The sequence below is a fragment of the Cavia porcellus genome, unplaced genomic scaffold (genome assembly GCF_034190915.1).
Source record: "Cavia porcellus strain 051 isolate PalLab524CR breed Dunkin Hartley unplaced genomic scaffold, mCavPor4.1 scaffold_10, whole genome shotgun sequence".
NCBI classification, from domain to species: domain Eukaryota; kingdom Metazoa; phylum Chordata; class Mammalia; order Rodentia; family Caviidae; genus Cavia; species Cavia porcellus.
The window spans coordinates 82,141,080-82,168,821 of NW_026947493.1; the positions used below are offsets into that span (position 1 = coordinate 82,141,080).

The 27,742-nt window shown below is 42.0% G+C and overlaps 1 protein-coding gene across 1 annotated transcript; it reads right to left on the bottom strand.

The window, feature by feature from the left end:
- On the bottom strand, positions 1 to 27,742 carry Tnfrsf11b (TNF receptor superfamily member 11b). The gene is made up of 5 exons (XM_003479826.5): positions 27,422 to 27,742; positions 10,157 to 10,526; positions 5,693 to 5,881; positions 3,775 to 3,999; positions 1 to 1,226 (listed from the first exon to the last, which is right to left on the bottom strand). Exons 1-5 carry the CDS (start codon positions 27,563 to 27,565, stop codon positions 838 to 840), a joined length of 1,317 nt encoding a protein of 438 aa, XP_003479874.4. The 5' UTR covers positions 27,566 to 27,742; the 3' UTR covers positions 1 to 837.

The window sequence follows — 27,742 nt, forward strand, 5'->3', positions numbered from 1 at the left end:
TAAAAAATAATTTGAAAACTTTAATGATGTTGTTTATATATAGTGAAACCATAAAATCTTTTAAATAAAGTACATTCAATTTCTCAGAGCATCTGATATTCAGATAACATATTTCATACACTTTCCGACATTAAACAATTGACTAAATATTGTATTTTTCTATAAAATGATATTACAGCTTATATAGATAAAATTATATGGCAAAAACACTCCACACAGGAAAAATAGCAATACCTATTAGAAAATCCTATAGTTTTCCATTAAAAAATATATTTCATCTCTTTCATTTGTCATAATAATAAACAGAACATATTTTTCTTTCTAAAATTGTCTTACAGCATTTCTTTCTAAAGCAATATGTACAAATCTTGTATCTGAATGAATATAAATAGCAATACTGTAATAGTGTTAACAGATGTATTAGTAACTTTTACAGAAAAAAAAATATGGCTTTCTAACAAAAGCCTCTAACGCAGCTGAAATCTCGAAGCTATTAAGTCAGAGATTCCCGTATTTAGAAAGGTATGGGGTCTAGTTATTATTATTATTATTATTATTATTAATATTTCCAGTTGAATTACTGCAAGCAGTAACAGAAAATACGTTCAGTAGGTTCTGGGCCAGATCTGACAGTGGGATAAACTGTTGGGGATTTACTGAACTTTTGGGGAGACATTAGTTCTTTCTGCACATCAGACCTACTTTTAGTGCCCTGCGGCAAAGTTGGGCATAGGTGACGAGACAGAAATCACTGTACTCCCTCGAGTGCCTGAGAAACGTCTTCTCATCCAGCAGACCTGGCCCCTTGGGAGGAAACAGTGCACTGACCATTTCCGGTTATAAGCAGCTTATTTTTACTGATTGCACCTGGTTCCCTATCATTTCCAGAAAGAGCTTCTGGTACAGTCTGTACATGGTGAAGCTGTGGAGGAACCGGATGGTCTTCCTCAGGCTGTGGGTGACAGTCTTGGGGAAGTGGTAGGTTTTCAAGTGCTTGAGCGCATGCATCAAGCCCTTCAAAGTGTCCTGGTCGCCGTTCCTCATCCTCCACAAGCTGAGCAGCTTTGGAAGCTCCTCGCTTGATCTGCATGTCTTTCTGGTTCTTTCAATGTCCTCTATCCCAACTTTCTTCCCTGGCAAGCTTTCCATCAGGCTGCGAAGCTGTTCGTAGGTGAGGTTGGCGTGCCCGATGTGCCGCTGCACCCCGTTTTCACAGAGGTCAATATCTGGAAAAAAGCAAGAGCCCAAAGAAATATTCAGTCATTTAAATGCATTGAATGCCATCACAAAACCAGCCGGAGGCTAAAGGTTCTTGCAGACTTCATAATTTTTATGTGGAGGATAAGTTTTTCCTTTTGTTCTTTTTTTAAGGTGGCTTAAGTCATACTAGCTCTTTCTGAGCCCTAAGAGAGTTAGTTATTATTTTGAATTAAAATAGAATAATATACTGTATGTTCTGAGCATCCAACTCGGCTTTATGAGAAGCCCCTCATTTTGAGTATTAACTGCAGAAAGGTAGACACATCACTCTTAGTGTTCTAAGATGTAAACATTAAAAATGTAGCATTTCAGGAAAACAGACATAAAATATTAAGTTGGTAATTTCCTAATATAAATTTTTGCATTTCAAAAATTACTATTTTCTGTTACAAAATTACTGTTTCATGGTGTAAAGTTTTATTAGTTGATACCAGAGGTAGTGAAAGGGTTGCTGGCCCAGAAGTAAGCACCTCTCATAACTTCACTCCTCCTAATCCCACGTTTAATTTTTCAGAATTCTGCCTTGCCACCTCAATGTCATCCTGATAAAATAACAGGTCTAAATCAAAGACACCTTTCCCTCTACCTCACTTGGGTCCGTAAATATGACAGTGCCACGTCTCCTCATAACATCTTGTCTCTTTGTTTTTTTCAGTCTAACATACGTGCATTCACCAGTGAAGTTGTCCTGGCTAAAACACCTAACATCAGCGTCTACCTGGGCATCAACCTTCATCCCGACGACTCCCCTAGACCCCAATACAGCGCCCTCAACCAGCAGGAAGTAGTTACAGAGAGAAATCTTCGCCCCTTTTCCTAATAATCATAAGACGGGATATGAAAGGGTTGCTGGCCCAGACCGGACATTTTAGCCAGGAAAAGCCTCAGCAGGAATTAGGGAGCTCCTGCCTCCCCCGCCCCTAGGAATTTACCTGTAACCCTACACCCCTGCGCTTAGTAACCTACCTCTGGCACCAAACGTGTGCCAATGGGCTACCTGTGCATCCCTAACACCCCTTAGGGTCCATCCCAGACAGAGGCTACTTATGTGCCTCACTCCACGTGTTCGTGAGAGAGAGTGTGTTCCTGAGAGAGAGATCGCTGGCCCTGGGGTGGAGATGCTGCGCCCTGGGGGCCGGGGGGGGGGGTCTCTCCCCGCATTCCCGAAATAAAGGTTACTTATATTTTATACTTCTTATCTTTTCAGCCACCACCGCCGGCCACTCCTTGCTCTTCCTCCCCTTCTCAGACCTAACAGTAGGCTGATTGGAAAAGAGTTCCTTCAGCTAGCCTTTAATAAATATATGCCGTTCTCGAAAAGACATAGATTATGAGCTAGAGATCTGAAAACACAGTGACAGGAGAGTACACATAGCCCAGAGGATGTTTCTGAGCTCGGGCATAAACATACGAGGAAATAACTAATGTTTCTGTTAACAGCATGAGTCATTTAGGATCTGTGAGCCTGGAGGCAAGTCGGTTCATCTTCCTGGGTTGCCGTGTGCCCATTTATGAAGCAGGGAAGTTAGTCCCTTCCCATTCTAATGTTTTCTGATTCTGTTTTCCTTTCTTGTTGCTTCAGGGCTGGTTATACATTCAAAGAATACTTCTGTTTTACCACAAACAGAAGAAAAGTTTATTCTTTGCATAAGTGAAAGCACTCAGCTGTCAAAAGAGGTTAAATCCTAAAATCCATTGTCCGGGTTTCAGATGTTTGAAGTTTTCAGAAAAGGGTAGGAAAATTCAGAACTCTCAACAGTACGCATCCTAAAACTTCAGTCCACACGGAGTGAGGCTTATTTTCTCTCTCTGAGATTTCCTCTGCCACACTCAGGCATCCTTTCCCTCTGTTTCTCTTCTTTTCCCTCTCTGTCTCCCTCTCCTCTCCTCTGCACCATTTCTAAAGAAGGCACTTTGAAACCTCCAGGGTCCATGACTGCAAGGTCTTAACCAGCCCTTTCTTCCAAAAAGCTGAAACATTTTGCAGTGCTCATCTGACTAATCCTTACCGCACACGATACTGAAATGGCAATTTAATAGAGAGTATGTGAGGGGATTAGTGAGAGCACACCTCTAAGATAATCTATGCCGCTCTGGAAAGAATTGCCAAACATGTTTCAGTCTTACAGCTTTGGCAAAGAAATGCGAACCAAGATCCAAAGCAGCTTAAAGACCTTCTAGCTAAGCCACAAGGTGGCTAAAAAAGATCTAAGGGATCTACCAGAAGCAGGTTCCATAAGTTCTGGTCCTGTATTTGAAGTGCATCTCTGCTCTCTTTGAGCAATCAGTGCACTTTAAAGAGAAATAGGGGCTGGAGAGAGAAGAAAACGTCACAAGACTACTCTTTAGGAATGCTGTCAACCTCATCAGTTGGTGAAAAACTGTTCAGCCCAACAGCTACTCCAAAGGGGGAGCATCACCCCACAAGCACACAGGAACATGGTCTTGTGGCTGTTCTAGAACGAGCGGACGCCCTTGACTCCTGACCGACCCGTTCATTTCGGGCGAGGGTACCTTGGATGATCTTCTTGACCACATCCTGTTCTTTGTTCTGCTGCTTCCATAACTTCAGCAGCTGGAAAGTTTGTTCCTGCGAGCTGTGACGTCGCTTTATCCTCTCGACGCTTTCCGCATTGACTTTGGTGCCGGGCAAATTGTCTACCAGGACGCTGAGCCAGTTAGGTGTTAACTTCGTAGGAACGGCAAACCTGAAGAAAGCCTCTTCGCAGAGCGTGACATCTGCAAAAGGTGAGGAAGCCAGGAACATTTACTCAGCGGTAAATGGGAAGCTTTTATAAAATAAAAGCACAAACCAGCACAAGTGAGTGTTCCAAGATACACTATGCTAAAATGTGAAGTTCGGGGTGAGGGGGGAATATCAACATGCTATTGGATGCTCTTAGTGGAAGAGGCCGACATGCTCACATGCTTTTATTTTGTGGCTGGGGGGACTTTTGGGACAGGGAGAGTTTAATTACGTACATTATGAACACATATTTAAATTATAATAGGTTAAGTTATAAAATTAAATAATGATAAATTCCATAATGTAAATATTAACACTCTTATAGGCTCATAGTGTCTATGAGGAACTTCAAAGTCAGCATCACAACAGAAATAATCACTGCCCCTAGGCCGCTTGAGCACTGATCTGAAACAGTGTACTATTTTATGTACCTGTAGATTCAGACGTATACCCATGCATCAGGGCTGGGCACAGCTTGGCAGTGGGCACAGCTCACCCAGCATGTGTTAGTCCCTGGTTTCATTCCCAACACCGCAGATACAAAGTATGCGTTAAATGGGACAATAAGCATCAAAAAAGTAATTCAGTAAAAAGTTGAAATGGTCCAAGTGTCTCAGTACATATAAGACAGGGATTAGAAGTTCAGCTTAACCGGACATGACTTAAAGCTCTGCCACTCACCAGCCCCGTGAACCCTGAAACCTTCACAGAGTTTTGGTAACTATTAAAGTCTATGCTGCAAAGTACATGACACATAGTACTCAACTAGCTGCAAAACTAAATTCAAAATGAACTCAGTAAGCGAGCAAGTATGTTAAACTTAGAAGTTAATCTTTTCTAACATGTCTTTTTTTTAAAAAAAAATTACTTTTTGAATAAAGAAAAAGCAGAAAGGCTTGATGACTTCCTAAGAATTGTATGAAGCACTTAAAAAAAAATGTTAGAACTTTGTTGCAAACATCAACATATCAACTCCCCTCCTTTTGCTTTGTAAACTTCTATGCAGTTATGAAAAGGTGTTTTGGGAGAGAGCCAGGCTGGTTCGTGCCATTGTCTGATTGACGCACACAAGCAGAGCACTGGCTGGGGTGCGCCCTGCCGTGAAAGTCTGAGGTTAGTCTCAGGGCAGGAGTGACAGGGAGAGAGCACAAGGCAGTCCCTGGATGGATCAGTGACATCACCACCAAGGAATGCGCTCAGGGGATTGGAGCTTGGTGCCGGTGCCGCCCACCAAATCAGGAATCTAAAGCATCCAGAAGGCCTTGGAACTTTGATGCAGTAAATCCACTGGTGACAGTGGAAACAAAGCCAGGTCATATTTCTAATGTGTCATCAGTCTAGTCCGTTTGTTTCTGAGTGGCCAGTTGAAACTTTAGTTAATAACACAGACTTCTTGGAAAGGGATTAAAAATACATAATTAAAAGCTACGCTGAACTCTGCTAATTTGACCTCATGTAACAAACCTGACGCTGCCCGTGGGGAATGAGACTTGAGTGTGGAAGGGCAGAAGGCCAGGGGCTTACCTGTGAGAAGACGGGGGACTCAGGGGGATTTTGAGCTGTGGTGTTAGTAACTGGTCAGCTGGTTAAGAATCCAAAAGGGGAAGTGTGAATTTGACTAAGAACATGGCCAGTGGCTGAGGGTTCGCGGACGGGGACCAAGGCTGGCTGTCTGACTGTAATTACCTATTCCGCAAGTTTGTGTGTCACTGTTTGCAGAACATATGTTGTCGTGCGTCGAGTTTCCTTTCTGAGTTAGCAGGAGACCGAATGCACTGCAGTTCGTGTGCTTTCTGCAGGGTGCTTTGGAGGATGTCTCATCCGAGAAGAATCCGTCCGGACATCTTCTGCAAACCGTGTTCCGCTCCGGGGTTCCTACAGAAAGCACCAAGCCGTTAGCACTTTCTGCAGCACTTCACGGCAGAAAACCCTCTTCAGCGGGTTTGGGGAGACTTGGTTTTTATCACTACTGTGATGGTGCACAAAACTTTGGGCTTCTTTTATTTTTCACTTCATTAGGCAGAGAGAACAAAACGTCTCCTGTCAGCCCCAGAGGCAGTCTCCCCTTCCTATAACACAAACGAGAATTTGTTTTGCTGTTTCCTACAGAACATTAGTGAAATGTGAGAGGAGAAAAGAGAACAGAACAGCACTCATCAGTCCTGCCTCTGGTGAAGGGTTAGCAAGGCTGGCTGTCAGCCACACTCTCACCCAATTAGTCCTTGAAAATCAGCAGGATAACTACTGTGTGTCCCCTTGACATGGAATCATTCTTTGAAATCAGCTCTTACTGAATGCTTTTTAAAAATTTATTTAAGATTTAAAAGACACAGAAAAGAAAAAAAGCAATACAGACAAACAAAACAAGAAAAGAAAAGCAAAAAGCAATACAGACAAACAAAACAAGAAACCAAATACAGTAACAGTATAAGTTCACAAAACAAGATGATAAGTTGTTTTTTTGTTTTTTTGTTTTTTTGTTTTTTTTTTTGGTGCTGGGGATCAAACTCATGATCTTACACTTGCCAGGCAGGTGCTTATGCCTGCTGAGCTAAATCTCCAGCCCTCAATGCTAGGAATCTGACAGTGGTTGTAGTATTATATATTATTACCTTCAAGAGGGTTGCTTAGATTAACAGATATAAACATACAAAATTGATCGAAACGTATGAGCTCCTATTGAATGTTGTGTTGTTAAATTCCAATGAGTTCCTACTGCAGTTCTTTACTTTCTGAATCTTAATTGTGAAGCAACTCATGGGCAGGTTAAACCTTAAGAAGTAAAAATCGACAACCTCATAATAAGGTTTTGAAGCTATTGGTAAAGTTGGCTGCTGACTCCAAAGAGTCAGCCTGGGGTGACATTCCACAGGAAAAGAAGATGACACACCATTTCCTTAAACAGTTGCATAAAGAGCAGGATAGTTAAAACTTCCCAAAGGCTACCTGCAAAGGGCATTTTATTTCACAGTGTAACGTATTTGAAAAACTTGGAGAACAAATCTGAACAGGTCTACCAGCTAAAGATGCTGCCAAGCATAAATATCTTCAAACCCTGGCTCCATTCTGCATGGATAGATCACACATTAGAATGCATTTGCATATGAAAATATCTCCATCTAGTGTAAGCTCCTTGAACAGATTCAGGCTTCAGTATTCAGATGCAGATTTTACGGGCTAATTCTGGCTCATGCAGATAATGAATGCAAGAGACAAAGGAAAACCACACGAAATTATTCAGCTTCATTTGTTAAAAAATATCTGTCTTTTACTTTATTGTATTTTCCACTAAAAAGGAGAGCGGGGGAGCAAAGTGGATTGGTTCTAGCTTCACCTCCTGTCTCCTTGCTTTGAAAAAAGATTGATGGTTCACTGACTCGCAAAAAGGACAAAGGGCTGGAGAGGAAGAAAAAATAAATAACAATAAAAGTAAAGAGGAGGAAAAGGAAGCATATGAGAGGCTGTTTCTACCGTGATTGTGACAAGATCTTAGGAGCAAAGCAAAGAGTTCTTGTTTTGTTTTTCTGTTAAAATTTTCTTTCTTATAACACCCTTCTGCTTAAATAGAATCATAGAACCAGATTCTACCACTTGACCCACAGAGGTACTGAGCCAGGCAGGAGTCCTGTGACATCTACTGACTGCTCAGTTATTCAAGGATAGTGACGTGGACGTGTGGACTGAGTCCCTTTTCCCAATGGCCACATGTCATGTTTGGAGGCGTTAGCTCATGACCTTTTGAGAAGGACTTCCTTCTTTCCATGTGACAAAACTCTTGGTAAATACATATGATTTACTCATCTAAGAATGGTTTTCTCTTATTACTCTCAGTGGAAATACAAAATGATAACCTGGCAGGCAAAACACACGCTATTCCAGAGATGAGAGGCGCTTTGCCTTACAGCTGTAATTCCCCACGCCAGCCACAGGTGATTCCGGGGAATTAGAGGCTGACCAGCAGCCAGGAGGATGTGAAGAGCACAGACGGGAGGCGAGCTGGCCTCAAAGCAGCATTCATTCATTCCGAAAATGAAGAGGTGTGGTTATTGAACAATTTATGGAGTAAGCCACAGAGCCCCGCCTTCTCTTTGCTAGAAACTTCTTAATTTCCAGCATGAACACTGGGTGAGTGCTGAGGGAAGCAGAGGCGCATGATTCCCACTCGGGCACCCCTGAAAAAACCATGTGCCTTTATTCTAATGAAGCCAGTAGATGGGTGGCGCTGGGCAGGTAGGGAACAGACCCCGAAATGGCAACTAACTGAAAGCTAGTTTGAGTGAACTCTCAGGGCCTAGTGAACCACAAGAGACCAAGAACAGGTCCTTCACAGAAAGGGAGAGAGACCTGGAGGAAATAAAATGCAGGGAAACAGCTTGTTTTCCAGACATCAAAGGCCTAACTGCAGCCAGGAATACCTCTGCTGTCTGTCATTTGCACTGGTCCCCAAAACTGCACAAAAAGCCAGTGGACTTAAGCATCAAGGGTGTCTGCCTTGCGGCCCGCCCCTCTCCAACTAGTGGAGAGATTCTCTTTTATTCTTCCTAATAAACACTCATCTGGCCACTCCCCACCCCTGGATGTTTGCTAGTCTTTCTGTTTCAGTGTTCACTGTCCAAAACAAGGACAGGAGAGCTAGACAGATCCAGTTACATGAAGTCTTCTAGCTATCTGCTTACTTCGTCCTACCAACAGATTTTCATGCTTATGAGGAAAACAGCCTTGTTTTATTAAACCAAAATAATGAAAATAGCAATCTGCACAGTCCAGGCTTAATGATCCTACACACACTACTCACTGATTGGAATGTTTTTGGTGTTTAGGTTTTTGCTGAAACTCTCTTACCATTTGCAATCTCAAAGCTTCACCTAATAAAAAGCAGAAAGTGTTTCCAGTTCCTCCTTCAAATACTCCTATTAGAAGCACCTCTCATGCAAAGTGACTTTTTACAGTTAAAAGAATGTTTTTTTTGATTTGCTACTTGGGAAACTGAGTAGCTTCCAAATTTTGAGTATGTTTCCTTTGTAAGCCTTTAAACCAAAGTATTTGTCATCTAATAATAGACTGTGTACATTAAAACTTCTGGAAGCTAAATAGCTACAAATAACCAGCATGAACTATAGTAGGCCACTGGTTCCCTAGAAGGATGACTCTTCTGTCAGAGAACGAAGGACACAGTCCAGAGGCATTTGGGGTTGTTCAGTGGAGGGAGGATTGTTATGGGTATCCAGTGGCTGGAGCCAGGATGTTGCTAAACACCCTACAGCATGCAGGACAGCTCCCCGCAGGAAGAGAATTATCCAGCCCTAAACATCAATGGTATTAAGCAACCCTGCTTCAAAGTGGTAATCTGAACCCAGAGCGATCGCTCCTTCTTATCAGCTAAGTAAGTCAAAACCCTTCATGTTCTCAGGCCCTGTGAAGGTAGTCTACAGTGGAGAGGAGACTAGCAGAAAAGATGGGCTTGCAGCTTTAAAAGATTCAGTGAACACTGAATCTGCTGTTGGAAACGCAGAGATAAAGCACTTTGCTTATAGGCAGGGGCTTCCTCTTGGCTGGACAATCTGCTTTGTCTAAGATAAAGAATAAGCAGGTTGGAGAGGTGGCGAGACAGTCTGTCCACCCAGGCACTCAACTCCCACGCCAGAGGAAGAGCGGCCTTCATTTTTAATACTGGAAAGCTTTTCCCTTGACCATTCTCACGTTTTACGTAATTAATTATAACTGCTCATTGTGAGCACTCCAGAGCCTCATTAATATCAGCATAATTATTCTCCTGGCATCATTTCTGATGTTTTTCAGAAAGCATTGCAGTCTGAAGCTGTCCACACTGCAGTGAACGGAGAGGTAGACAGCACGCATGAACAGCCCAGGTCAGGCTGTTCCTTTAAAAAAGAGCAATCTGTCACGCATCTCATGAGGGAGCAATTGAGATTCTTCACTAAATTACCCTGTGGTGGCAAAGGATTCCTCTGAGAAAGGCTCCTAAGAAGCCATCCAGACACATCCTGTTACGTTGTACAGGTCCCATTACCTGTGCTATTTGCTATCCTGTGGTCTGCAGGACAAAGGCGTCCCCTGAAACCTCCACAACTGTCTGGCTGTGTGGGGCTGCGACTGGCATCGCCACACTGATCGGGAGCAGATACGTACCAGCCTGCAGCACTCCGAACCCGGGCGGGCAGCTCCTGTGCTTCAAGCAGAACTCCAGCTCCAGGTAGCGCCCTTCCTCACACTCACACACGCGGTTGTGAGTTCGATTGCACTCCTGCTTGACGTACTGCAGCTCCTTGCACACGGGGCTGCAGTACAGACACTCGTCACTCTTGTGCCAGCTGTCTGTGTAGTAGTGGTCCGGGCATGGGGCGCACACGGTCTTCCGCCTGGCCGTACAGTGCTGCTTTAGGTAGGTGCCCGGAGGACATTTATCACACATGAGCGGGCGAGAGGTCTCTGGGTCATGATGAAGGTACTTGGGAGGAAAGGTTTCCTGGGTGGTCCATTTAATGGAGAGGTCCAGGAACTAGGAGAGAGACACACAAGGACAACTTAGCATGCACCCTGGGTTGTGTGAAGTCAATATCAGAATCAAAAAGTCTCTTGATGCTTAAGTCTAAAGCCCTTCCTGTCCACTGAGACGGACTACAAAATTCAGAAGCCACCATTTTTCTTTCAGTGGCTTAATCTCAAAGATAAAAGATGAGCTAGCAACAAATACGTGAGGTCCAGGTCATAGAGGACCAGAGTCAAAAGTTTATCAGAACAGAGATTACGGAACTTAAGGTGCACTGCTGTATAGCTAGGTGACCAGGAAGTTACTCTGTTTTCCCAGGGCTTAGGATTTCTCTAGAATAGTGAGTGGTTCTCAGAATAGCTACACCCAGATCACCTAGACTCCTTACTGAAAATCCAGACTCCTAAAATTCACACACTTAAGTATTCTGATTTCATGGAAGTTGGGTCTGGGGATTAAAGCAAAACAAAACAAAGAAAATACTCTTGCTGTGATCCTGATGTATGGGAAATATAATTATTCTTTCATTTTGTTGATTTGATAAATAGTTACTGAGCCCTTAGTACATTCTAAGCAGTATTATGAGCATCTGATATATGGTTTTGAATAGAACTATTTTCTGTCCCTGTGGAGTTTACAGTCCTATTGAAGAAGTAGGAAAATAAATAAACTGTAAGAAAAAATATGTTAAAAAGATGGGTATTGAAATAAATTTAAAGATCATGTAAAGGAGATGAGAAACACAAAAATGCAAGTTAAAATTTCTAAATGCAGAGGTTATGGTAACCATTTTAAATATAGATGACAGCTTTGTTGTCCTGCTCTGAGACTTACTGAAGACCAAAACAACAGGGAAGTAAAGCTCAGGTGATGTGTGGAGTTGCAGGATTCTATTAACTGGCATTCTTATCACTCAAGCATTGGCTAGTAGAGCCGGGTTTAATGCTACTAGGAGTCAAGCACCAGGAATACGCAGGTGTTCGGACAGGACTGGAGGCTCCATGAGCTCATAATTTGAATTTTAACTTGAAGATTGACACCTTCTGTGAAGATCATAGGGGCCAAACTCTTGTTTCTCTTGGGTGAATAATGTCCAAAATTTAAACTACCAACTCTCTTTCCACTAATTGGGGAGATTTTCAGGAAGAAGGCAACATTTCAGAAGTTGCAACACATGATTCAGGAAGAAATTGTAGATAACGTGAAAAGATCTCAGCAGCAGGTGTGGTTCTCGGGAGCACAGCTCCTCATGGGTCTCTAACTTGTGCTGTAAATCCAAAAAGATGTTCCAGGGAGCACTGAAGAAATGCTTCCCACTCATTACAGAAAACACAGAAGAAAGTGCTGTTTGTGTGTCAGGGGTGGTTTATTTGGTTTTTATTGTTTGTTTTTGGTACAGGGATCAATATTGACTATTTTCAGGCTTTGGGGTGGTGGTCAGACAAACATAGTAGTTTCTTCCACACTCTTTTCTTTGTAGAACTTAGGAAATGTTGCAAAAACTCTGTGACCTGGGAAGGACCACCACTCCTTGAATCAGAGGTGGCAAAGGTAAAGGACGACCTTTTCCCATAAGCCTCTCAGTATTTTATGTAAGGAACTGTATTCACTCCTTATTGGAACATGCCAATTTTGGGGCCGAATGAACCTAATATGAGATGGTAAAACAGAAGAACAGGAGAAAACATCTTATCAAGGTCCAGGGATCTTTTAGAAGGCGGCAGTTTTCAAGGAATGTTTTGAGGTCAGAGCCTCCCAACCAACAAAACAGCAGAAGACCGTGCAGCACCCAGGCTGCTTCTGTGGTCTTTTTGACTGAAGTCTCTCTAAGAGTTTATGGGAGAAGCATGTTCTTGAGTTTCCCTGGGGCTTTTTAATCACTTGAAGGAAACAGAACAAGATGAAATCGCTGACTTACTGGTTGATAATTTAAATGTTGTAAGAACCGAAGGTCTTGCTTGTCTAAAATTTTCAGTGCAGTGGAATAGCTTTTCCCCGACACAACTTTGCAAACACACATGAAAAAAACAAGGACTGTTTTGTTGCTGGTCACATCGCTTCTGAGGATTCTAAGAGGCCCAGCTCAGTGGTCAGGGTGATCCCTTTCTCTTGAGAGGCACTGCTAAGTGAGCCACATCCTGGTAGTCTTGCCCCAGCCAACGTCCCGGTCCCGACGTTCCCTAATCCCATTTCAGTGTGGGTCAGGGGAACCCAGCTGTGCAGGACTCTTTCTACCTGACCCCACAGTGAAGAGGACGGGGATGGGAAACCCAATCAATACAGCTCGTGGTCTTCACTAAAAGCAACCTCATAAACAATGGTAAAGATTTAGCCTCTTCATTTGGTAATCCAACATCTGAAATAATTCAAAATCTGAAACTTTCTGAGAGTCATGGCAGCCCTCAAAAGTTTCTAATTTTGCATAATATAGGAATTTGAATTTTAAGATTAAGAATTCTCAACTGGTAACACTTATGCAAATATTCCCAAATTTGAAGAAAAAAATCTGAAATTTGAAATATTTCTGGTTCCAACATTTTTAGATAAGAGCTACTCAAAATGCATAACTAACAATGTGAATCAAATTTATATTTTTCTAGGTAACTGGCATGATGTTGTTGATTTCCTGAAACAGTCTTTTGGAAATTATTGCCCTTCCTTTAAAATACAGGGAAGTGGAGTGAAAAAAACTACAGAGAAAAATAAATAAGGTCGATTTCATAATTAGGGATTAATTAGTGAGGTAAGTTTTTCAAGGCTACATATGAAGCTCATATACATTTTTTAAAAATCAGAAAGTCTTGAAGTACTTATTTTCAGCCTGTTCAACTGGGTCTCTGTGTTTTATTTGAAAAATTTCCACTTTGGTAAAAAGTCAGAACTTTGTGTGGCCAAAATTCAATGTTTAGGTCTCAATCTTTGGTTAGCCTCAATTCCCACACAGAATTTCTGGACTTAGTTACTGGACAGAGGATGGGCAGGATTAAGAGAGCTCTTTGACCCAGCCTTTCCCTTATTTTCTCTTACATTTCCTGGTAATGCAAAAATGCCGTCAGATAGAGGAGCTTAACATCGGCTATGGCTCCATTGTCTGCTGATTATATTTAAAACATAAGAAGAGTTCAAAAATAAATGTGTCCGTAATACAGGCTCCAGGTAACCACAAAGGCTAGGCTTGTGCACAAGTATAAGCCAGCTTCTCTGGAAGAGGCTTCCCCTTTTCCGTGCTTTATGCCGGATTTATATAGAATTAGGTGAAATTTTCTGTGTATTTTTCCCTTTTATCCTCCTCCCGGTCCCTGGCTGTCCATTGTTTGGCGTAGAGCACTTGTGCTTCAAGGGAAGCTGAATATCTTGAAAGCCAGTGCTTCGTACCAGTTCAGGATTTCTTTATATTTTCCATACCTCACACATTTAAGGCTGCATCTCTAATAGCTTTATTCCTCTCCTCTGCTTCCATGTTTACTGCTGGGAAGTGGTAAAGCGTTTTCTGTGTCAAGCCTGACTCTGTTTCTTTGTCCTTCACATGGCAGCAGACGATGGCAATGGGCGACAGTGGTGGGCGGGTGCTTTCACTGTTCTCAAGGGCTTTTCTAGCCACTGTATTGTTGCTTGACAACTGGCCTGAACTTAATTCACCAATGAACATGAAAACCAGTATGTTAAGTCTTAGCTTCACCCTGGTATACAAAAGTGCGAAAGGTCACTATTTTTCTGTGAAAAGGAAATTGAATACTTCGGAATGGCTTAATCAAAATGAGACGCCTTCCCCCCAAAGACACACACACACACACACACACACACAAATACTCAACAAAAAACAAGAAGAAAACCAACCGGCTATAGAATCTAGAGTAGGGAAGACAACTGTAAAAATAAAATGAGGAAAGTATACAAAAGGATCATGGCATCATTTAGTTTCACTGATGTCTTTGAGTTCGAAAACGGAGTGGACGGGCAGGACTTGCAGAGCAGGCAGAGGCAGGAAGTATAGCACCAGGTCTTAGCTACACACACTCTGAGAGAAGACTTGGTCATATTGCAAAATGCAGATGAATGAATGTTCAAGTGTTTGAAGTGAAAACTAAAATACTTCAGGTATATATGTATAGTTTTATTAAGTGGTCTAACTAACTTACAATAGATCATTCTGTTATCAATCCCAAATGCATAGACATTTCTAAGATAATTCCCCATATACAGGAGGTGGGGTGGTAACCTGCAGACCAAAAGAGGACAATATGAAGATGGAATTCTGTCTTGTCTATTCCATCCAAACATATGTGCATAAAGTCTACTCTTTGCCAGGTGGTAGACAAATAAATAATGTGTATAATATTTTGCCTACTACTCACTTTAGATATTTTTATCATTATTATCATTAGGTCTCCACCAGCTACAAATATAAGACTTAGAACAGGTAACTGACTTGTACCAGGTCACGGCAATTAGTGCAAGAAAAATTCAAATCCACAGCAAGTGCCAAGTGAAATGTTTCTTTTATCAAATCCTTTAACACTTACCAGATATTTTCACTTGTACTATTGCTGCTATACATGACCCAAAATAAGCCCTTACATGCTTATTTTCATTCAGATTACAGGCACAGATTTAGGAGATCATCAAAATTAGGAGATCAATCAAAGCTTCCCTGAAGTTCAGATGATGCACTGAGGAGCTTTCTTGCTTTGTGCTAAGACCCGTACTTGTCTTGGAAATTTCTTGAATGACAAGTGATTTGACTGGGGTATTCTGCTGGTTTCCTAAAGAACAAACAAGAATACACTTCCTCTGGCAAGTTTATTTTTGCATTATGCAATGCAGCCAATCCAATACTACTGGGTTTGTTCTCTGCTGTGCAGAACCATGAATGACCCAGTGGGTTTCCATTTATAGATGATTCATTAAAAGAAGCCCACTCAAAGCCTGGAATAGCCATTTAGTTTGGGAGTTCCTTTTGTGATCCCTCGTCATGATCCCCGCCACAGAGTACTATTTGAGGAATATCCAGAGTTAGCTAAACTTCTGGTCAGTTTGGAAACCATTCGACTTCCTAGTTCCTCTTAACCATGAAAGGAAAGCACTCATTGCAAAACAATGCAGGATAAGTACCACTGTGCTTTCCTGAAGTGCTCTTATAATGCAAGTTACAAAGATTACTGATCTATTGGCTGATGAGGATTAGTTCATTTTTTAAAAAACAGTCTTATAGTGCTATTCCTTTCCTCATCCATCCTTAAGTAACCAGGTTATTGATTCAGATAGCAAACATTTATTAAAACAAGTCCAAGTGATGGAGTTAAATTAATGCTCCTCTTTTACAGAAATATTCATTTAAAAGTAAATGTGACATAAACTGTTGATTGACCATTAAAGCAAAAACAATCAGAGGCAGAAAGAGAAGAGAATGAAGACCAAGGAAAGACTCAGCAGAGAAACAGGCAGAAAGTTATGAAAGGAATTCAAGAAGGATGAGAGACAGACGGGATCCACTGGCTGACTGCACTGGAGATTGGAGCTGGAAGAAGCAGCTGAAGACCATGCCCTTGAATTCTAACTCTGAGCAATATGCAGTGCCATTAATTACTGATGACAAGACAGCTGGCAACTGAGGATAAAGGGAATGGATTTAGTTGGAAGCATCTTCCAACTATGGGACTTGAGTGATGGCTCTTAGCACAGGCAGAAATATGTACTGACAACTCAGGACAGAAATGTAGCTGAAATCACAGCCTATAGGGTTAGAAACACATAAATATCTCTAAGAGCAGGAAGATGGCAGAGACAGCATTACCCAAGGAAATTGAACACAAACAAACATGGACAAACCATTCACTTTGGGATTTATAAACCTTTGTAAAAAGGGATGAAAAAGAGAAGATAAAAATGTAAAAATATCCTGGAGAACTTCAAGAAGGATGCTAAATGAAAAATGCATAATATGGTTTGACAAGTAAGCCTGGTAATTTGATCAGTGTGAATTAGCAAAAGCACTTTCAGGTGGGAAGCTGCATTTATAACATATGTGCCGAGTTTCAAACCCAGCTCCAACACTAGTTTACCAGCTCACCTGTAAAATGAGAATGACCCCTACTCTACCCACTCCCATACAATTATTGGATTTCAAACCAGGAGGGGGACACAAATAAACCTGGTGAGGAAGAGAGTCCGGACAAACAGGAGACAATGTTATATATGCTAATTACACAGGAGGTGGGAAAAGCAAACATTTTGAATCAGACTCTTTCTGCAGACAGTTTGAGGTTTTGGTTAGTAGGAAGTTAGACACATAACATGTGCCATAAGGTGATTGTCTTTCCTGTTCCTAATTGTCTCCAAAAAAAGCATCTCTGGTTTGTGAAAATTAGTTTCAGTATCCTCCCAGATGGTGTCATTTTGTTGGTCCTGGTCAAATGACTCAGGGTAGATCCAAGGCTTTGTGTAGAGGTTCAAATAAGGAAGTGTTTTTCTCCATATTCTTTAAATGCTTAGCATGAGGTTGTACAAGTAGCAAGTATTCAGTATATGGAGATCCATTTTATTGAATTTGATGACTATCTTGGACACTTACTATGTGTTACCAGGGTCACTGGGGATTATACATACACCGATAAACACCCAAGATCTAAAAGATGCATTTACAAGGACCAACATGAAGCCTCCAATTTTCTCATCTGTACAATGACAGGGATGGCAGAATTTGCAGAAAGGAAGAGTGGTTTTTAAAGCATCTTTTGTCTTGTATGGTATTTTGCATGCACCGATGCATTTGCACTTAGCTTCTGTTTCAAGGGTGGAACCTGTGAAGAAAGGCAGCTCATTTGGGAGGTTTATCTACGGCTGCCAGCTCCCTACCCGAGGGCTTACCATGCTTAATAGTTCCCACAGCAGCCAGTTATCTGGCTGAGGATGGCGTCTCTAGGTAAGGAAGGAAGAGCAAATGAACGAAATCTGTTCATCTCTACAGAGCTCGTTCTCTGTGAGGCAAGAGGAAGCACACACACTTATGATTTATTAGATGAATCGCTGGGCCAAATTCTGTACTCCTTTGCTTCCCTGGGGGTGGAAAAATTGTCTCCAGGTAAAATTTAACTTTCAGTGAAATGTTTGTTCCCTTTAGAAGTCTCCTCTCTTTGTCCAAAGGTTTTATAACTAATTAGCCATACCTTGTTTGCGTTTAAAATGAACCAGAAATTGTCACAATGAAGGATCTTATGATGCTTTTGCTGCTTTGGAGGAGTTTTATAGACAATTAACAGTTGTCAGATCAACAAATAATGGCCAAAAAACCATTCTTAGAAAAAAAATACTGGTAGTACAAGTAAACCCTTAAGGAAGATACACAGACATCTCTTAGAGCCTATTTTTAATCTCAGGCTCCTGACAGTCACCAAATTTGAGACACAACCTCAATTCTGAGCCCCGACTCTACAGCATGGCTGGCTGCATCGGGTGCCTTTTGCCAGTTGAGCCCCACTGAGTAGACACTGGCGGCCTCAGACCATGTCGGGGTTTTCCAGCTACAGCCTCTCTGCCCCTGAGCTCACAACCTGAAAAACAGTCTTGTGTTGAATACTAATTTTGAAATTCTATTTTGCTTTGATGGAGCTTTTTTTTTTTTTTTTAAGATAATACATTGCTTATAACACTCTGTGGATATTTTTGGGTGCTAATGACTTGCACTGAAATCCAATCACTTACGAGGCTAAGAGGAGTTGGTCAGAGACAACTGGATAAGAAAGCCACGATGGTCATGGAATGGAGTAAAAACTAGCAGGGTAAACGGAACCAAAGATCATCAAGGCTCCACAGGGAGTTATTTACTGTGCGCCTCAGATGTGCGAAACACTGCCCTGAAGTCTGGATGATAGGTCAACAGGGAGGCAGAGCACACTGTAATACTAGACATCAGACTCTAGACTAAGCCCGTCCTCCTCAGCTTACCACCATCCCTCCCCTCCAACCAGCTGAAGGAGACAGGATCACCCTCATTTTACAGATGAAGAACTTGAGTCTCAGAGAAGCTGAGTGACTGTCTAAGATCATGGAGCTACCACATATTCTACCTGGGATTTGAAACCATTCTTGTCTGAAAATCAGCGTGCAACTAAGATTTCCATCTGGGGCTTTGCAGTCTTATGAAAGAGACAGGAATGTATACAATTAAAGATAACACAGTATAAAATTCAGTAGTATCTTTTATCTATCCATGCACCCATCAGCTGTCTACTGATCATCTTTCCATGCATCCATCCATTTCTGATGGATAAACTCTCCTTTTCCCCTGCTATGTACCGCAGTAGTCTGCACATCATTCCTATAGCTGGTCCCATGAGACCAGGCAGTCCCTGGGCTTTACATTAAGCAGCAGGTTGTCAGTAACGTGCCCTTGAACTGACTCGCCTTCTCTCTTCTTCTTGCCCCTCAAGTGCTCCTTCCTGCCTCCCAGGACTGCACTTTCTAGTGAAGCAGTGAGCACAACCTGCTTTACCGCACACTGTGTCATCCAGGGAATTGGGGCTCAAGCTCACATCCAGTAAAGGCCCAAGAGACTTCATCACAAAAGGAAAAAATAATATGATGTGTTCCTAGGGCTAATGGTGTTGAAAACAGAAGAAAAACAGATCTCAATGGCCCCATTCTTGGCATTCTTAACCCCAAAAGAAAACGGTTGCAGGCACCCACAGAAGCTTTGCCTGTGATTCTTGATCACTTTTCCCTGGACCCAGGTAGGAGATACTAGCATACATTTTAATGAAGTATGAAAAAAGCCTCAATCTGAATAACCTTGGGGAGAATTACTTTCCTTCTCTGAACCGCCATTTCCCTGTCTATGAAATAGAGATGGTAATCTCTGTAGAATAGGACTTTTGTGACAGTAGAGAAGAATATGGAGCACGGCACCTAAATGTGATACTTATTCTAACATGGATTAATGTCTTTCTGTGCCATGGTTTTCTCTTTTTGGCTCAACATAGATAAGTAGTAGTTATAGATGAAGATGAGTTAACTTTTATAAAGCAGTGGTCAGTGGAAGGCAGAGATGATCCAGATCTCTGCTTGGTGAGCCTCACGTAATAAGGCAATTGAATCTACTACTGAGTACCTGTTGAACGTCCTGCTCTGCAGGCAGGCAATCTCAATCGCCTAAATTTGAAAGTTTCAGCCACAGGAGAAAGAACACAGGTCCTCCTTCATGAATCCTGCAAATAGCAGTGATGAAGGAGTTTGATCTGATAAGCTAAAATTATTAATTTAAATCCTTGTGACTTTTTAGCGTTCTCTGTGGTTATTGTCTCCCGATGATCAAACATAAATGAGGTCTGGCTGCTGTTTTCACTCAGGACTGGTCCAAAAATAAAACAGAACAAACAAGCAAAACAACTGTGGGGCATCCATAGCAATTAAGTATGGCACTAATATCATTTGAAAGTGACATCTGAACTCACAAATCATTAGCCAGATCTATTAGGATTCCCCCCACTATATCTTCCCCAGGGAGAGACTGGGACATATTGTCCCAGTGGGTTTCTGGAAGGAGGATCATAGAACAATTGATCACCCTGAGAACTAAACCATCGTCCAGTAAGCATCTCTCATGCTAACTACATTTATTTTGGCACAACCTAGTTGATTCCCCTCCCCACTTTTGACTGGACATTAAAAGAAGAGACAAGAAACAGTGCAAGCCCAAAGGTCTTCTGTCTATCAGCCAGGTGTATTATTACTTAAGTGTACTTTTTAATGGTCTTGCCAAGCTACCTATTATCATGCTTATTAAGCCTGAAGGTTTGACATTTATTCCAAAGATCAGTGTGCAGCTGTCAAGTACTTCTCTGTGAATACAAATTTAAAGAAAATTGTGCTCAATCGGTCTACGAAGATTGCTAGTGACCATAATTATACCTCTACAGTAAGTCCTGAGGGAATGGGTTTGAACTAAATGAAATATAGAAAAATATCCACATGAGAAGCTTTTGTGCATACCAGCTGAAGACAAGAGGCACTTGTTTCGAATGAGAAAATACTTTTTGTTGTAATAGTTTGTGATCACAAAACACATAAGTCATACTACCTAAAAATGGGTAGTATTTCAAAATACATCTGCTCTTGTGGTCTCACTGACCTACTAAGCAGAATTCCTTACACATGAACTAATGGGGCAAAGGAAATTTTGACAACTGCAAGAAAATAGCTTATTTTAAAACATTCCTATAGGTTAATGTTTTATAGACAAACACATCTGACTTTTCCATGTTGGAAGTAGGAAATGGGGCATAACCAGTGTTTTGTCTTTCAACTCAGATGACAAGAATTTAAAACCCGAGTAGACTTTCCATAGGACATCTGGCCCAACAGTTCTATTTTAGAAGTAGATGAGGTAAGAGCACAGAGCACCACTGATTGGATGGAGGCAGAACCAGGAGTTGAGCGTCCCTGCCTCTGGTCTGCCCTTGCTGGAGCAGTGCTGTCATGGTGCCCACATCAAACTCCTAAGTAAGGCTTTGTTCTTTCCCATGATGCTGATGCAAGTTGACTGTGGTGGAACTTTAGAAAGCTTAGGGTCCTGATATCCACATTTTCTTACAGAAAATAGTCTTTTAAACAAGAAAGTCATAAAAAGCTTTTTTATGTGTGTTTGTTTGAACAAGAAAATTAAAACTAAGACCGAGTCTAAGATAAGACCAAGACCAAGCAAGGCACAAGAACAAAATGAGATTGAACCTAGAAACCAGACTGTCATGAAGCCAAAGGTAAGAATTAGAAAAAAAAAGAGTCCCCATCTCTTAAGGAAAGAAACAATGCTCTAAATAGGAAACACAGCAAAAGAACTGAGGGATTTAAATTGAAGGCTACGGAAGAGAATTTAATCTACCAAAGGCAGAATCACTGTCTGGTTTTAAATCTGAATTCTTCTTGTCACGTATTTGCTACTTCACAGTTGATTGTTACCGATTTGCTATTCTATAGCTGATGACTTAAGAGGCTTTTATCAAAAATGCTGCCAAGGTGCAGACTAAATTGAAATGAAACCTTTTCGGCTCTATTTTTAAAGATGCTTCCACAGGGGGGAGAGGGGTGAGGATGGGGTGAGGCTGGACGGATAAGGGATGTGTGTCTACATATTCCACACTGTGCTGTGGATGAAAAATTCTGGACTCTGCTGTAATGCACGGTCCATATAGGTAACAGAGCTCTACTGGTATCTGCTTAGAACTTTGCTTAGATTGATATTAAATGTTCTTTCCATCACACACAGCATGTGTGCACAGACAGACATGTCAATCATTTGCCTTGTGTAATCCCTTCACCATGTTCAAGGACATTAAAATTGCATTTTTAAAAATAAAAGTGTACATTTAAAGGTCAATGTTTCAAGGAAATTAAACAATATAGTCATGATTCTGAGAGATGAGTGCAAAAATCAATATAAGAAAGTGATAAATCAGGGCTAGTAATAGCACATTACTGTTTTTGGAAGGGCCTCTTTCCTCTTGAATCCTCTCTTCCATTTATGGTCTGGCTATTTCCGGTGCTTCTGAGAAACTGGACTTAAAAAAAAGTTCTACCAAAGCACCTGGGAAATTATGTCACCTTGAAGCTGGAAGAAATGATCTCAGAGTGCTCTGTGCTTGTGGAGAGGCCAGGTAAGTCTCAGAGGGTCTCAGTATTACCTAGCTTCTTACCTAATGTGTTACAATGCTATTCTTATCCCTTACAACTGTCTAAAAGAATTCTTTTTTAAGACACGCTATGCTAGTCACCCCAGAATATTCTGTGGTAGTGAGTTCCAAAAACTAATTACATGTCACATAAAAATACTCTCTTTGTATCTATTTCTAGTCGGGCCATACTGCACTCTCCTTGCGTAGATAGTTTACAGATGTTGCTAGGATTTCCGATTCACCAGTTCTTGCTATTGTGGGTTGCTAAGTCTGACTGTTGTTTTCTTTTCTAAACAGGGCTGCCACTACTGCTCACATTTTCATTCCATTTACCAGACTATCTCTATCATAACGGGCTCAGTATCAGCCTGGCCCTCCCCTCTCCTGCCATGCAGAATCATCTTTCTCGAGGCTCTCTAGGACAGTGACCAGATTTTTTTAAATCTCCAGCCCAGTAGTCTTCCATGGTCTGAAATTTCTTGAATCTAAAATCCTGGCAACTCTGTTGGGATGGAGTACAAACACATAAAATTCACCCAACCCAAAGTCAATACATTCTGCCCAAACTTAATACCACAAACGCTGTGTTCTCTACTCAGCAGACAAGACGGGAGTCGTCCAACCAGATGGAGAGTGGGAATTGGGTCCCGCTCAGCTTACACTGCATCTCCATAGGACTCACATATGTGAATCCGGGTTATTTTTGTTATTCACTATTGATATTAATGTTTATAGTAGAAATTTATAAAAGAACACTCAAAATATTGATGCAATAGGTAGAATGTCATATTAATATTTTGAAAGCTATCAAAGCCAACAGGATGAATGTCAGATTGTTAAATCACTGGCAATAAGCTAACTGTTGTGGGAATATCCATGGAAATCACTGGTCAGTTGCCTAAGATCCTAGAGAAGCTCACCATAGCTCCTTGGGCTCAGTAAATGTGCTGTATGTCGGGGACCATGGGGACGTCAGAGGTGGAAATCAGGATATCTGCACTTGTAAAGAGTTCATTCTTGGTTTGCAGCCGCGAGCTGCTCTTCCCTTGGAGAAGCCCTGCAAGTTGTCACTGCTAAGCATCCTGCACAGCCCCATGTCCCCGTGAACTCAGATGTCCTGTTGGCAACTGTGACTAAGAATCTATGCAGAAAACTTACTGATCAATATATGACCTAGTTCACAATTCTATTTTATTTATATACAAAGGAATTTTTGTATAATGGTCTCACATATCAAATTTTCCAAGAATTTAACAGCATAAATCCTGATAGAAGGTTGGACTTCGTTTTGGTTAAAACTCTAGGAATATGTGCTGACCATGTGAGAAAGTTCCAGCACCCAAGCCAGCCCTGGCCACACTTTCAAGTCACTGGGGAGACACCTGCTCCCCGTCTTCCATCCCAGCTGTCATCCGTGCTGACTATTCTAGACAAAAATGCTAGCATGCCATGATTTCTTTATGTCTTCTAGTGAAGCTTATTTTATTATAAATTACTTTCTTTTTATTACTATTTTATAGCACAGTTATGCTGGTAGAGTGATTTTATAAAAATTATATGCATAGGTAAAATATATATATATATATATATATATACTCTTGAATGTCATTTCAGGAGACAAAGAGGTTGTTATAAAGTACAGGGCAAAGTCTGATATAATGGAGAACTACTGACCTCTGGGGTAAAACATACAAATACAAAGTAATCTGGGCATCTCTGCTTGTAGTAACATAAAGGACAGCCAAGCCACAAGTAACACACATATGGACAGTCACTAAGACTGCTCTTTTTCTGTGGTATATATTTCCTAGTCCTTGTTTTTTTTCCCCTTTTCTGCATGAGAACAACTCAGCCTAAGGAAAAGGAAATGCTACTGGTCAATAAGACACGAAAGAGAAGAACATTTTCACAGAAAGTGTCACACACGAGGAGTCCACAGGTAGGACGCCTACAGCAGCGGAGAGCAAAACCAGAAGGCAAGTTAGTGGCTGGAGGGCCAGGATACCCGCGTGTGCGCTCAGGGCCCCGAGAGTAAACAGTGCCTTTCCGGTCTTGCTGGACGTGACTGGGATAAAATGCCTGGTACAGAATGTTTTCTTTCTCCACCAATGGTGTTTGACAACTGTGATTGACATTAGGGACTGCCCTGGAGGTTGCTAGGTGACAGAGGCCAAGGCAGTTGCTATGGGCAGGGATTAGAGCAATTCTGGGCTGAGTTTAGGACAGATTATACTATAAACTTCAGAGTATTCATTTTGTTTAAAAAAATTTTTTTTATGGAGGTCAGGGATTTAGCTCTGTGGTATAACTGCTTGCCTGGCAAGCACAAGGTCGTGAATTGGATCCCTGGTACAAAAAACAAAACAAAACCCAGGTAAATACATAGAGGGACCACTGGGGGAGTGGGGGTGACACCAAAATATACAAAACAGGGTCAAAAGCCACAGGGGTATTATCCCAAAGGAAGACAGACAGATCTGGCAGTTGTCCTGAGGCAGAAACATCCATTTCTCCAGCCTTCTAGCCTTACACCCCAATTCCCAGGATCACAGAGCTTCTTCAAAGTTTAGCTTATAGAAGTTCAAGGAGTAGTTGGGCACTGCATCATGGGACATGCTGGCACAGCATCATGGGACATTTAGGCACTATACCATGGGACATTAGGGCATTGCATCATGGGATATTTTAACCACAGGTTAAAACCAGGGCCAGGTCAGAGAGTTCCCAGAGAAACAGGTAATTCATGGGCAACTGTGACAGAAAACACTGTGCTGTGACTGTCTTGCTTTGCAGAGAAGCTCCCTACTTAGTATGCCCCAGAACATTCTAGAAAGCCTGTGCCTGCGGCATGCATCCTAATGATGACCTTTCTCTGCTTGCCTACCAGTGTATCCTGTTCTTGGCAAAAACAATCTAGAACTCTACTTTGTCATATAATAGTTCCTTCTTGGATTCAGGATGCCTGGACTTTCTCACCAGCATTGAACCATCTTTCCTCATCTCTCCCTCATGTAAGTACCATCGGTTCTCACATGTTACGTGAGTCGCTGGGCTCGAGATTGTCCTTAGGCGTTATCTTGCATGTCTGTTTATCAACATGGCAAGCTAAAAACTCCAGGGAAGAGTGACAAGAGCTGCCCTTCCTCAGGTAATCAGGTGCTGGGGTTTGCATTTTGGTCCAGGTCATAACCCCTGCTCGAGGACCTTACAAGTTCCTAGAGGGCTGCATCCTTTGTATTTCCAAGTCACCCAGCAACCTCCTCTTCTGTAACTCTAACTATATATTTGTCTTCCTGTCCAGTACTTGCTTCAACCAGGATGGGAGCTTCCCAAGGAAGGGATGGTGCGTCTCGCTTTTCAACTGTCCCCGAGGCCTATGGCCTGTCGGGTGCAAAACTGCAAACATCTACAACTCTTCAGCTCCTAGAGTTGTACTTTGGTGTTTACCGAAGAGCATTCAGACTCTTTATGGGTAAATACCAGGTGTCCTTTTCCAATCATTTACAAAATAATCTCAGAAGCAAGAGGAAAGGAAAACAAAATCCATCTATTTAAAATATTTACCATGCTTAAGATTCACACAAGGTTTTCTGCTAATGTTTCTGCTAGTGTGTTTTTGAACATGTATCTTTTCACTATACACATCATAGAGTGTGTATGTTTATTATCAGGAACATATTTACTTGTTTATTATCAGGAACATATACTATTTAATGGGAATCTTGAAAATTAAGTCACTGGTTTTATATTTATCATTAATTAAGCCTTTAAAAACACAAAGGGTTAGGAAGATTACACATGTCCTCATATTAAACAAACCCCTACTAGTAACAGAGTTTATCTGTGCTACCCAAACCTGGAATGATTAAGTTAGATGTCTACACATTGGAATACTACACAGTATTGAAAAAGGACAAACTAGTGTACAACCAACATGTGAGCTGAATCTCACAGCAGAACTTTGTGTGGAAAGAGTCAAATGCCCAAAGTCCTCAGGCCCAGGTATACAAAGTTCAAGTACAAGCTGAACAAATTTGTGGTGTTTAACTCATGGATTGTTCTTGCCACAGACATAGCAATGATAAGAAAGAAGCACAGAAGATTTTTGGGTACTGATAATGTATTCCTTGATCTGAGAGTTCGCTTGCAGGGGCTCAAGCTGAGACATTTCATTGGGCACTTAAGACTTAACACAAGTCTGGGTCGTATTTTTATAACGGGTCTCTTTTTAAAAAGTTTCCCCTACTACACATATTTGTGGATGTGCATTGTGGCCATCCCTAGCACGCTGAGAGGTAGACCCCCCTCCAGCTTTTCCGGCCTGAGTCTGCCGTTTATGTATTTATGTTTATGCATCCCAGGAACCGGCAGAAGACGACCGCGCCAGCGCTTCACTTTGAGGGTTAGAGGTTGGAATTCAGTTATTCCAACATCTAAACACCGACTGTGGTTTCAGTAAGGAGTTTCCCGGCCGGGCAGAACTGTCTGATTTAAAACTCTTGCACATTCTGTTGACATGAAGAAAATACGTCATATGTCACAGAACACTACACAAATCTTGACTACTCACCAAACGGCATTTAAGAAACAGTTTTTAGTTTGTAGTCCTGTTTACATAACTCAAACATTTTCTCAAGCATACGTAACCGTCTCCCATCAGTATTTCCCCCCATGTATTAAGTTGAGAACTGTCACCATCTGATTTAATAACAAAACGTTATTAAAATACACAGTCGCAGTTAGAAAGTTGTGTGTGTGTTTGCAAGCGAGAGGGAGAAAGATCTTTTTCTCTAGTACAAAGTCTTCAAAACTGCCCAGAACTCTTGTACACACGACCCTGAAGATGTACCATGTCAAGCTCACTGCACCCAGATTGCTTTCTATCTAAGAAAACTGTTAAACACCTCTCCTAACCTGTTCTAGGGGCTGCTTCCTTGCTAATAATGAGAAAGCAACAACAGAAAAAAATCCAAATTCATTAAGCAAAAGCTACCGTGACCTACAGCGAGTGTGAACAGTCAGAGTTGAATAAAGTCCCTGAGAATGTAGAAATCATCAGAGCACTAAGGGCATCTTTCCTCCTCCAAGTGAGCTTCAGCTCAGCAAGGTAAAGTCCCAGCCAAGCGCGCAGCGCGCGGCTAGGAAGGGGTCCCCGGTTCCGGCGGGACCCCAGCGCCTCCCGGGTCCCGTCCAGGTGGCCTGGCCGGGCAGCACAGGAGCGGACAGGCCCAGACTTACCAGCAGCGCGCAGCACAGAGCCCGGTTCATGCTGGCGGCGGTGGAGGCGGCGGGAGCGAGGTGCGTGCGCCTCTGCAGCCCGCGCGCCTGACCTTTTATACAGCGTCCGCCAACAGGAAGTCTCGCCTGGCTTTGATCCGTCATTTTTCTCCCCAAACCTCGCACCTTTCCTTTTTAGGAACCTGGGAGGGAGCTCGGGGTTAACGCTTTCGGAGCCGGGGCTGGACGGTGCCCCCGGGGGTGGGGCGTGCGCGCCGGGGCGGGGACGTGGGGCGCTGCAGGAGGGAAAGAAAAGCACCGCTGGGCTGGCGGACAAGGCAG

Bases quoted from the DNA above. Each gene is read 5' to 3' on its own strand.
- Tnfrsf11b (XM_003479826.5), bottom strand. From the start codon at position 27,565: ATGACGGATCAAAGCCAGGCGAGACTTCCTGTTGGCGGACGCTGTATA. The intron at 5,882-10,156 runs GTACGTATCTGC...TGCTTTCTGTAG, and splicing joins GTTCGGAGTGCTGCAGGCTG to GAACCCCGGAGCGGAACACG. The intron at 4,000-5,692 runs GTAATTACAGTC...CACCTTTTGCAG, and splicing joins CACACAAACTTGCGGAATAG to ATGTCACGCTCTGCGAAGAG.